The 12,359-nt window shown below is 48.2% G+C and overlaps 1 protein-coding gene, 1 long non-coding RNA gene and 2 other non-coding genes across 4 annotated transcripts; 3 read left to right on the forward strand and 1 right to left on the reverse strand.

Annotated features, from left to right (window-relative positions):
* Positions 1-428: 428 nt before the first annotated feature.
* Positions 429-2,724, forward strand: LOC100825738 (protein PHOTOSYSTEM I ASSEMBLY 2, chloroplastic). Its single transcript, XM_003574549.4, has 5 exons — positions 429-623; positions 819-898; positions 1,484-1,643; positions 2,085-2,177; positions 2,355-2,724. Exons 1-5 carry the CDS (start codon positions 509-511, stop codon positions 2,483-2,485), a joined length of 579 nt encoding a protein of 192 aa, XP_003574597.1. The 5' UTR covers positions 429-508; the 3' UTR covers positions 2,486-2,724.
* A 739-nt stretch (positions 2,725-3,463) lies between these two features.
* On the reverse strand, positions 3,464-3,542 carry LOC112272122. Its single transcript, XR_002965818.1, has one exon. It is a non-coding gene; the product is annotated as a small nucleolar RNA snoR117 (small nucleolar RNA).
* Positions 3,543-9,487: 5,945 nt separating this feature from the next.
* LOC100826054 lies at positions 9,488-11,461 on the forward strand. The gene is made up of 3 exons (XR_138297.4): positions 9,488-9,684; positions 10,364-10,773; positions 10,851-11,461. It is a non-coding gene; the product is annotated as an uncharacterized LOC100826054 (long non-coding RNA).
* A 669-nt stretch (positions 11,462-12,130) lies between these two features.
* Positions 12,131-12,291, forward strand: LOC112272070. The gene has a single exon (XR_002965769.1). It is a non-coding gene; the product is annotated as a U1 spliceosomal RNA (small nuclear RNA).
* Positions 12,292-12,359: the final 68 nt, after the last annotated feature.

Below are 12,359 nucleotides of genomic sequence, written 5' to 3' on the forward strand. Positions count from 1 at the left end.
TCAGCTTGGAGAAGCTCAAGCAGTTCCTCCACGAAGTGGAGTTGGATGGTGGTGGCGCACTGGTGGCCCGGGCTGTAGCGTTCGCCACACTTGAAGCAGAGCCCTCGGGCACGCCGATATGCCCGAAGTGCACCGACGCGGTCGTCGTCGCGCCCCGTGTCAGGAGGACGCCGCTCCTGAGCCCGAGCGCCCTCAACGCCAAGACAGGTCGGCCAACTCATGCGCACGCAGGCGCCAGCTTACAGATGGAAGGAGTCAAGGGAATCACGCAGTGCTTCGCTCCTCCACGCCATCGGACACGTACTTTGGTGCGGGCGTCTTCGTAGTCAGGAAGACGGACCTGACAGTGTGGTTCGAGCCGGACCAGCCGACCGACCGACCGAGCCGGACCAGATATTTGCGTTCCCCAATCTCCAAACGCGGAGCCGCTCATCGCCCTTCTTCTGGTCCTCAATGCGCCAGGTGAGTGAAGCTAACGAGAGAAGCCGCGGGGCACACGAAGCGAGCAATGGTGGGCATCGGCTGCCAGTTCCTCCTATCCCCGGTGCCGGCGCCGGTGCTGTCCCTGAACTCTCGCCACCGTCCCGCTGTCGCCAGGAATGGCCTCCGCCGGCCGGGTGAAGGTAAACTTCTCTGGTCTGATTCACATGCTTCAGCGTTGTTTATCGTACCATTTTCTTCTTCGGATATACGGAGTTATCCTTGTTGATTTTGTTGGTTGTTCTCGCGGAGAAATCTATCTCTGCTGTATTTGGTGCTGCCTCAAAGTCTGACACGAACTCGTTTATGTGCTTGACTTATGGCTATATTTTTTTCAGCGCGACACCGAATCAGTTGTTGCTTGAAACCGGATGATTTGGAGGAATGCGCAACAAGCAAGTCGGCCACAAGTGGCAAGGTTAGTTCCTTCTCTTTCCAACTCCAGTTCTACTCCAGTCTTTAGACTCTTTACTGAACTTCTAGTACGGAGTAGTACTGTTCATAGTATTCAGTTTGCAATTTCCAGCATTATTAACTAGGGGTGTTCAAAAACGATTTTATCCCAAGCGTATAAACTGTCCTAGAGTGAATAAAAATTTAAACTAGAGGGTGATGCTTGTTCACGAGAAACAAAGGAATTTGTACTAGGGTGGTGTTGCCGGTTTAGGCCGGATTCAAATGAACCTGGCCATAAACACCCTTAGTTCTAACTGTATGATGGTAGTAGCCAGCTAGAACTTTAAGGTGATCATCAGTCACATATTTGAGAATCAAGGTTCGACATAAGTAATATAATTGAGTTTCTCGAACGAAAAGAAAATAAGTAGTGATGGAAGAGGTGAAATCTGTAAGATATAGGACTGCACATTATACAAGCAACAACCCTCAGAGCTGCATGGATAACTAGCAATTTTCTGATTATGGTTGCTACTTGCCAGAGCCTTTACAGTTTTACAGGTACCAGTTGCTTACAAGTCTGATGCACCCTCGCTTTCTCTTGTAGGAAGAAGAAATTATTCCTACTAGACGAAAATGTCTTGCTTGCCTATGTGCTGTAACACTAATCAGTGCGTCAGGCGCAACAATTCGTACACCACTTGGACTTGCCGCAAATATACAAAAGGCCGTGTGCCGGAATTGTGGTGGCGGAGGTGCTATCATATGTAAGCGTTCTGCATCACCTTGAGATCTTTCTGCTACATGTTGTCATCGGACTTGCAAATAGAGCTCCTACCTTCAACATTGTGTTCATACAACACGAACTTGCAAATAGAGTTCTGCATCACAGTATGTAACTCAGAACTACATTCTGTAAATACAAACATGCTGGGCTAGTTTCCAAGTTGATCTGTTCACACATTCTGACAACCCAGAAGATTCTAAGTCATTACTCTAGTAATCTTAGGGCTATTCTGCATTTGTGGTAACTTTCATTTTTACCACATCTTGCAACACATTGACTATTTATCTGTGCTCAGGGACTCTAGCTGTAACTGCCAACAGGCATGATGGCCTGATTTTTTCTGCGTGCTGCTACCGAACACACTGAAAAACCTGTTAAACTGTTTCCCTTCGAACGATAATTTATTTTCAGCTGGATGCAGGTGATATGTGCGGCGGCACAGGGAAATGGAAGGCCCTCAACCGAAAGAGAGCAAAAGATGTTTATGAATTTACAGAATGCCCGAATTGCTACGGTACGCTTAGCTCTTTCGTGGTGATTTTAGATACATTGATTGTGATAAATCGCACTTACAGTTCTGATGTAACCTTTCGTCGCGATTTTAGATCAACATTGGTTTTGGCATCCATTTGACGTCGTTTTTACTTTACTCTCCGTGAGCGTTAGCAGGACTAACTACATTTTCATGCAGGCCGGGGGAAGCTTGTGTGCCCAATTTGTCTAGGGACTGGAGTGCCGAACAACAAGGGACTCCTCCGTCGACCAGATGCCAAGCAGTTGCTCGACAAAATGTACAACGGCAAGATATTGCCAGATTCGTAAACGTGAATAGTATATGCATTAATCCGGAGAATAAACTCTTAAGTTCAAAAAGGCAATGCTTCACGGGAAACTGATTTTCAGATCTTCACGGATAACACAGGTTGTAGTAAAGATTATTTTCATAAGTCAATACTGACAACTGAAGCTTCGTTTGAGAAGCCATGATTAAGGTTGTTTGTATCCATATTTTGCTTGCAGCACGTTCTTGCATTGTTAATAAGGAGTTTTTTTATCTTTCATTATTATTTGTTAGCTCAAAATGAGCACCGTTCAATATTCTTCCGTTCATAAAAACGTATCATGAGTACCGTCATGGCAAATCAAAGTCGACGGTCGTAAAATTGTCGAGCTGATCAAGCCAACAGCATACTCAATTTCCTGATTCACAGAAGTCCAGCACACATACGGCCAGTTTAAAATATCCATGGCTTCAGCGAAATTCGTCCAAAAGCGGCAGCTTAATAAGTTATGAGTATAACCTCGGGATGAAATCTTACGACTAAGGTAAAACCGTAAAAGACTATCTATCGCAGATGACAACTGTCGGACAAAGAGATGCGCAGGCCATACGGCAGACGGCGCACGCATGATAACTTGTTCCGAACTCGCTCTTGGCAACGTACAGCACCGAAGTCGCTACAGGGTTTAGCGCATCAGAGACTCTAATTTGTTGCCTGGCAACATAAAATTCACATAAACGCTAAATTTTCACGGGATTATAAAGTGTAAGAGACATGGATGCACAGACCGCACGAAAGACGGCCCATGCATGATAATATCTCCGGGCTCGCTCTCGGCAACGTACAGCACTGAAGTCGCTACGGAAATTAGCGCATCAGAGACTCTAATTTGTTGCCTTCGACGATGCGAACAAAATAAAAAGAGAAGACAAGATGGAACTGCGGCGAAGATCGGAAGAGCGTCGTCAAAAGGAAAAAAAAAAGGAAATCTAAAACAGGGATCATCATCAGATCGAGGGGGCCTCAGAGATACATTAGCAAATGTGAATCATCAGATGAATCAGATGGTACGGACAAATTGTTTCACATCACCGGCCCCAACGATCTGTTTGAGAGATAGTGAGAGGGAGGGAGGGAGAGGATGGAGAAACGAGAACACAAATCAGACGATCTCACCTTGCGCTACTGATTTCGGTGGCCATGGCGGCGGCTGGTGGTGTTGCAAGAGGAGGGTCTGGCGTCGTTTATATAATGGTGGCCTTTAACCCTAGCTCTCCCCTTCCGTAGTTCCGTTCCGCGTGTGGGCTGCCCAGAATAAGGCCCAGAAAGAACGTGGGTGTATCCTGCCTAGTCCAGCTACTGGGCCCTTCACTAAGACTCCTCCTTAAGTTTTGCTTCCAGAAAAAGAGGCCCGCGATTGATGCGCATCTCACGCCTGCGCCAGGACGGTCTTGTTTAGTACCACATCGGCCTCGTGAGGAGATTGGGGATCAAGAACTGGGTATGCAAGAACATCCTCAGCGGCTTGTCTTTTTTTTTTTACAGCAAAACATCCCTTTATTCATTTATAACCAGCGTTACATCTTTGATCAAGAGAGGGAGTATGCTCAGAGGAGGATCATGAAACCAAATGAAGGGCGGCGAGGACTTTGCCAGTGCAGCTATTTCATGAGCCACTGTATTTGCTTCCCTTGGGCAATGTTTGAACGAAATCTTCACAAAGTCTGAAGCAAGGCGGGAGCAATCATCAAAGATGGCAGCCGCCGTGGAATAGTTCGGTCCATCGCTGTTCATGGCGTCCACAACATCCATGTTGTCAGAACAAATGGCAACTCGGTGACAGCCCGTGAGAGCGGCAAGTTCCAGCCCGATCCGCAAGGTGTGAGCTTCCGCCGAGAGCACGTCTTGGACGACATCAAGCTTTCTGTTTGTGGCAGAGATGAACTCGCCCGTCTGGTTACGGATAACGGTCCCCACAGTACCGTAGAGGTTATCCGCATGAAAAGATGCATCAACATCAAGCTTAGCGTAGTCTGACGGAGGTCTGACCCACCCGTGCCTGACAATGGAGCTCCGCGAGGATGCAGCACCCACAAAGTTGGCCACCAGGGCATTGATAGAGAAAGCAGATCGCTCTGGTGTCCCAATCTGCTCGCCATGGACATAGCGCCTCCGATCCCACCATAAGAACCAAACGGCAATGGCCAACCGCTCTCTGATGTGGTCAGCATGTACCGGAGATCTGAAAGGGTGACAGAGCAGAAACTCCATAATCACGGATCCAGAGCGATCAAAAAGAGATGCCTCCTTGATGATATCCAGAATTCCAAGTTCTTGCCACACAGCACGAGCTCTAGGGCATATGAAAAAGAGGTGAGCAATATCCTCAGATCCGCTAGAGCACATAGGGCACGAGGGAGAAATGTTCACATGTCGATCAGCAAGAATGGAATGGCAAGGCAGAGCCCCATGCAACAATTTCCACATAAATATTTTCACCTTTGTCGGTGCCCGTAGACTCCAGATTGCCTCCCATGTCTTGTGGTCAGCAGCCGGTCCCATGCCGTCCATGCGCCGGAGTTTCCTTCCGTGCTGAAATTCCCACTCCACCGCATACGCCGAGCGCACCGAAAAAACGCCCGACTTTGTCAAGTTCCAGGCCACAAAATCTTCCATGTCAAACGATGGAATTGGGACGGCCAGAATTCGGTTAACATCAACCGGCCAGAACAGATTGTTAATAAGGTCAACGTCCCACTGGTTCGTTCCCGGATTAATAAGATCTTCCACTTTGGAGACGAGTTGATGCTGCCTACGAGTAATAATCTATCTTGAAGAGCAGTTAGGGAGCCAGGCATCTGTCCAAATATTTATCTTGTCACCCTTACCGACGCGCCATACATGGCCGAGCTTCAGCGTACGCACACCGGCCATGATACTCTGCCAAGTAAAAAAAAGTTCCTTTACCCAGTGTAGCAGCGAGAATATTGCCATCCGGGTAATATTTCGCCCGTAGAACGGAAGCACAAAGTGAGTCATGATTATCCAAGAGACGCCAAGCTTGTTTCGCCAATAAAGCCTATTGAAACACTGAATATCGCGAAAACCCATACCTCCTTGTTTTTTGGGGATGCATAATTTCCACCGGGCAAATCAGTGCATACGTTTGCGGTTGTCTTCGTCACCCCACCAAAAACGAGATATCGCGTCTGTTATTCCTTTACAAGTAGTTTTAGAAATTTTAAAGACCGACATCACATATGACAGGATAGCTTGCGCTACCGACTTAAGCAACACTTCTGTGTCACCAGCGGACAGCATACATTCCTTCCACCCCAGAGTTCTCTTCTTGACCCGATCAACTAAGAACTGGAAACATGTCGATCGGTCAGCGCCCACAATGGCTGGCAGACCCAAATAGGTATCTGAAACGGCCTCTGTCATAATATCGAGCATCGTGCAGACTTCCTCTCGAACTTCCACTTGAGTATTGGGACTGAAAAAGACGCAAGATTTCGCTACGCTAACCAGCTGGCCTAAAGCTGCACAAGAAGAATCTGAAATCCTCTTCAAGCAAGTGGCATTAGCGAGATCAGCCTTGATCAAAATTAAGGAATCGTCCGCAAACAGGAGGGTGCTCACCGCAGGTGCATCCCGGCAGACTTTCACTCCCATCAATTCCCCTTTCTCTTCAGCATCACAAAGCAAGGCCGTCAGACCTTCAGAACAAAGGAGAAACAAGTAAGGCGAGAATGGATCTCCTTGCCGAAGTCCCCGAGTTGGCAAAAATTCATCGGTCTCTTCCGAATTAATCCGCACCCGATAATGGACCGATGATACACAAGCCATGATCAATGAAACCCATTCAGCATCAAGACCTAGCCGCAACATCATACCCTCCAGAAAACACCACTCGACACGGTCATAAGCCTTGTGCATATCGAGCTTCATCGCACATATGCCAGATTTGCCTTGGGTCTTCTTCTTTATCGTGTGAAAGCTCTCATAGGCCACAAGAAAATTATCCGTGATCAGTCGTCCTGGAACAAAAGCACTCTGAGTTGGGCTAATAATATCCGGGAGCAGCCCCTTCAGTCTAGCCGCGATGAGCTTCGAAATAACTTTGTACACCACATTACAAAGGCTAATGGGTCTGAACTTGCTTTGTAATTTCAGGATTTACGGTTTTTGGAATGAGCACAATAGCAGTCTCGTTCCATCCATCCAGGATTGTGCGTGTGTTCACCGCCTGAAGAACTTTTGCCACCAGCTCATCTCCAAGCATTGGCCAGAATCATTTATAGAAAATAGCATGGAGTCCATCCGGTACCGGTGCTTTCAGATCACCGATATCGAAAAGAGCTTTTTGCACCTCGTCAGCGGTATATGGGGCCGTGAGGATGGTATTCATCTCCGGCGTGACCTGCCGCTTTACCCGGTCGAGGACTGCGGGATCAGGGGCTGCAACTTCAGAAGTGAAAAGTGATGAGAAATAATTGGAGGCCAACAAAGAAACTTGGGCCGTACCTTCACGCCAAACGCCCGTGTCGTCCAGAAGCTTCTTAATCATATTTCTTTTCTTTCTCGCTGTAGCCGCATTATGGAAGAACATGTATTCCGGTCTCCATGCAGCAGCCAGTTCGCCCTTCCCTCTGGATCCACGCGATTTCTTCTTGCTCAGAGAGGTTTTCAATGATAAAGATCTTTCTGCTCTGCTCTCGAAGCAGCGTCATTAGCACCCCTACGAGCCTCCTCCAGTTCTCTTTTTGCTTTCTTAATTCGCTCCTGTGGACCTTTAAGGATGTTTTGATCCCACCTATGGAGCTCCATATGTACAGCATGAGTGTGCCATGCAAAGCTTGGGGCCGAACCATCCTCGATCGCGTTAAGCCACGCCGTACGCACGATTTTCTCAACTGCTTCCTCCTTAAGCCAACGAGCTTCAAACTTCTTTCCACCCGATCGAGAACGCAGCTGGGACCTTTCAAAGTAGCTCATGTCTACAAGAACTGGCCTGTCGTCAGAATGGTGATGTTCCAAATTGATCACCGAAGCACCTTGGAACAAATCCGACCAGCGAGAATTGCACACAGCCCTATCCAGGCGCTCTCTAATTTCTCCTCGTCGCCAAGTAAAGGCATCACCAATGAACCCCATATCGGCCAACTCACAATCCAATAAACAGTCACCAAAATCTCTCATCATATGGTCTGGCCGCAGGGCACCTCCATCCTTCTCGTGCTGGAAAAGGATTTCATTAAAGTCCCCCATTATCAGCCATGGTAGATCAGCCCGCCCATGTAAATCGCGGATACAATCCCATGACCAGTGCTGATTTTCCCAAGAAGGTTCGCCATAAAAGCCAGTAAAACGCTAAACACCCCCCTCCTGCGAACTGATCGTAACATCAATGCAATTGGAGGTCATATACTGGAAATTAATTTTATAGCAAAATCAAAATCAAAATAGCAAAATCAAAATCTAATCTGCGGCGAATACGATCAAATTTCACACTATCTAAACGTGACTCCGAAAGAAAGATAACATCTGCTTTAACTTGCTCCTGGAGATCCAGCAGCGCCCGAACTGCCGAGGGCTTTTGGAGCCCTTGGCAGTTCCAACTCACGAGTTTCATTGCTTCCGGCGGTACTCCTCGAGGGAGTCCACCGATCTCTCATTGTCATTGGTGTTTGTGACATCATCGCCTTTCCTCAACCTCTTCTTATCTTGAACTTTCTGCGGAGTACTTTGATTGCTCGTCGGGAGGTCAATGGAGGCACCCCCTCCATTACCACCATCAGTGATCATGGGCTCTGTAAGTGCCAGAGATTTACCTCCCTCGAAGGCGAGTCTCTTCTCTGCAGAGCTAGCCTTGCCATTCCCCGGATCGAGATCCATATCATCCTCGTTTGCATCAAACGAATTCGGATCACTATAGTTATCTCGCCCGCTTGACCGTCCACCTCCACGTCCCCTTCGAGCATTGGGGCGGGGGCGCCAGAGTGGATCCGCACACAGCCAATCTTCATAGATGAGATCTTTAGGCGCATGGACACCAGTGCCGCACTCCAGGTGCTCATGCCCAAGAAGACCGCAAACAGCACAGAACCGAGGAAGCTTCTCGTAACGGTTCTTGAACACTTGCCGCAATTTCCCTTTGATCACCGAAGACAACATCTTCAGGGGCTGATCTACCAGTATGTTGACCCGAACCCGCACAAAATTACCGCGGGACACAACAGCGTCATCAAGCTTCAAAACTTCGCCGACCCGACCAGCAAGGGCACGTATAAGCTTCTCTGTCCGATAGTTCAGGGGCAGATTGTGGATCTGTAACCAGATCGGAAGCCGGTCAAGTGTCACCGATGATGGCTTGGCGATCCCATCATACTCGGCAATCACAACGGCCATCTTGCGGAAGTGCCACGGCCCATCTTCCATCACGTGTTGCCAGTCACCAAGGCAGAAGAACTGCAGCAAGAAGAGATTCTCGCCCATGTCCTCGATGTACACACGCTTAGCTAGGGACCATGCAGATCGCATGTCCCGTTCGAACGCTGTCTTACTGTACGATTTCGGCGAATTCACCCGTGCTAGGGCAAGCCACTGGTAATCCGCCGTCAGATCTTCCTCCTCATCATCAAGCACGACGTCATCAAAATCCTCCTCCCCAATCTGGAGCTTTTCCAGGAGTTCTTCCACATCATCCCGCTTGGAGCTGCTGGATCCGCTACCGCTTGCGAAGGTCGACGCCATCGAAACACGTCTACCCGGATCGGGAGGACGGAGAGCAATAGGGCTTGGTGGGTTTGCGTTGGTGGACGAGGGGAGCGGGGCGCTACCCGTCGTTATATGGATGGGATCGATCGGAATCCGAGCCAGATCGGAGAGATGAATTGGGGTCACCATCGGCGCCGCCGAGCAGAAATCCTAATCACCTTAGGGGACTATATTAAACGAAAACTCCTTAGCGGCTTGTCTATGTGCTTGTCTACATGCTCTTTAGACGATACGAGACAAAAGAGGTTATCCGCTCGTCCATATGGATGTCCAAACGTAGACATTGTCTACATCCTCCTCCACGACGTCCACATTTCCACCACCGAGCGACGACGTCCAAATCGCCCGCGCTCGCTCCCGCCACCACCCCGAAACTTCCCGCCCCAACCGTTCCAGCCAAGGTCGTTCGCGCTGCCGTGGAGAGGTCGCCGTCGACTCGCCTCCACCGTCCGTCGTGAGGTATTTTTTTCCATCCATTCGCACTGATATGGATGAGGGGAGGGGCGCCGCTGGATTCGCCGCGCTGCCACCGTCGGAGGAGGCTAGGAGCTCAGTCGCAGGGGAATCCGAGGGGTGCCGTCGCTGGATTTGCCGCTCCGCTACCGTCGGGGGAGGGGAGGGCGCCACCGCTGGGGAATCCGACGAGGGATGGGAGCTCCGCCATTGGGGAGAAGGAGGAGGGGCGCTGCTGCTGCTGCTCTGCTGGCTGCTCTTCGCGAGGGAGAAAGGGGGCGCTGCTGCTGCTGCTCTGCTGGCTGCTCTTCGCGAGGGAGAAAGGGGGCGCTGCTGCTGCTGCTCTTCGCGAGGGAGAAAGGGGGCGCTGCTGCTGCTGCTCTTCGCAAGGGAGAAAGGGGTCGCTGCTGCTCTTCGTGAGGGAGGAAGGGGGCTCTGCTGGCTGCTGCTCTTCGTGGGGAGGAGGATGGGAGCTGCTGTTGTTGGCTTGTTGCTGCTGTTCGTGGGGAGAAGGGAGATGGGTGGTGCTGTTGTTCGTCAGAGGAAGGAGGAAGAAGGGAATTGTGTTACTCGTGTTAAGGATTCAGAGAGATAAACTGAGATGATCTATTGCACTGAAATTTAGCAGCATTTGCAATTATCTCTTGCTATTGATTTGCACTTGTATAAATCTGATCTTTTGTAGATGGATGAAGATCAAAGTTTCCTGGACATGTTGAGTTTTGGTGCCTCACAATAACTGCCGTGTAGTCCACTTGGAGAGCAAGAGGTGCCAGCAACTCAAGAATGTTTTGCAGCTGTGAAAGCAAAATCCACGAAAGGAAAGAATTGGTCTAGTGACGAGGACAAGGTGTTGATACAAGCATGGGCACACACTAGTTTGGATGCATGATTGGCACAGATCAACAATAAAGTTCATATTGGGGTAGGATTTTAGACTACTACAACAAACACAAGAATTCGTCATGGCCAGAGCGTAATCCAAATGCAATCAATTGTTGTTGGAACACTATCCGGGAACAGACCAATAAGTTTTGTGGATGCTGCCAGCAGAATATTAATAGAAATTGTAGTGGGCAGACTATTGATCAGAAGGTATGCCTATATTTTCAATTCGCTTGTAAAATTCTATGTCTTATGTGGAAGTTTTACAAAACAATTTTTTTGTGCAGCAAGCCGAGGCACATCTTTTGTACAAGACCAAAGATCCTAAAGGCAGGCCATTTACACTAGTGCATTGCTATTTAGAGTTGGAGAAGTTTCCAAAGTGGCAGACTCGCTCTTCTCAGAAAAAGCAAAAGAAGACATCTGATGCAAGTCTGGGTACAACCTGTACTGATGATGACATCGGGGCACACACAGATGATCTTGAAACAGAGAAGAGACCGCTTGGTACGAAGCGAGAGAAAGAACGCCGACGCAAAGGTAAAGCTTCTGCATCTGATGGTGATGGTTGCTCCCCAAAGACCTCACAAATAGCTATCACAAACTTCTTGCAAGCCGCTAGATTAGTAGTTTCCGCAGACCGGACGTACTCATCCGCACCATCAGCTGCTATTCCATAAGTTAGCATCCGCATTGCCGCGGCCATCTTCTGCAAAGGATGCAACCCAAGGGCCCCAGCAGCATTTCTTTTTTGCTTAAAATATCTATTCTTCTCGTCCGAATGTTCATGCTCATGCTCAAGTATAGCTAGAGCTATGTGATTAAACAAATTACGGGACATTCTACACCTGTGCGTAATTTTTTTTAATGAGATAAAGAAGCAAAAAGCAAGCGAACACATAATAATGTACAAATTACGAACCTTCGCCGAAAAAAGCTTTCTGGGTAGACGGGATTTGCTACAAAGTAGTCATTCCACAATACAACAAATTCGGCATCTCTTCCGCGATTAATTGTCTGACGTCCATGCTTGGAACCACCGGGGCGTCGAGCTTTCTCCTCTTCTTCCTCATGCTCTGCAAGTGCTGCAGCTATGAGTTCATCGTCATCAGATGAAGACGATGACGAATCCATGAGCATGAATAAAACGGATGTGTTTCCACTCATTGTGTTTTGGGAGAGAAGACACCGGGAGAAAAAGAGAGAAGCCACAAGATGGAATGATTGGAGAGAGGTGGGGAGTCTGGTATATATAGACCTGAAATAGAGCCGTTGAAAAAGTAGCCGTTGGAAAACGTAGATGTTAGAAAAGTAGCCGTTGCAAACGTAGCAGTTAGAAACCTAGCCGTTGGAAATTTGAGTTCAAATGGTAGTTCAATGGTAGTTATAAGATACTATTAAAATATATGAGAGAGAATATAGACAACTTGTATATAGACAAGCTGATGGAAAACTAGAAGATGTGAAGAAGGAATCTTTTTAGACCATTGTCTATATGGAGATATAGACAACCCCATATAGAAGCTGTTGAGGATGCTCTAAGCAGCACTAAGGGCGATGGTAAAACTTACTTACCTGGACGGGGTCAACAGGCGATCAAGAAGGCTTGTGGCCTAGATGAATGATTCACATTGCACTTGGTGATTGTGTTGGTCTACCAGCTCCCCAAGTGGGAGAATGGACATCATAATTTGTGATAGAGGGGGTACGCGTTCGCGCGGCCCCTACTAATTTGTGTAAATATAATTTTCTTTGAATATATTTAATTGATGATAACATAGGACAACATTGCGGAA

This window comes from Brachypodium distachyon, chromosome 3, assembly GCF_000005505.3.
Source record: "Brachypodium distachyon strain Bd21 chromosome 3, Brachypodium_distachyon_v3.0, whole genome shotgun sequence".
NCBI classification, from domain to species: Eukaryota; Viridiplantae; Streptophyta; class Magnoliopsida; order Poales; family Poaceae; genus Brachypodium; species Brachypodium distachyon.

Excerpts from the sequence above, each read along its gene's own strand:
- LOC100825738 (XM_003574549.4), top strand. The coding sequence starts at position 509 with ATGGTGGGCATCGGCTGCCAGTTCCTCCTATCCCCGGTGCCGGCGCCG. Across the intron at positions 624-818 it reads CCTCCGCCGGCCGGGTGAAG|CGCGACACCGAATCAGTTGT; the intron begins GTAAACTTCTCT and ends TATTTTTTTCAG. Across the intron at positions 899-1,483 it reads AGTCGGCCACAAGTGGCAAG|GAAGAAGAAATTATTCCTAC; the intron begins GTTAGTTCCTTC and ends TTTCTCTTGTAG.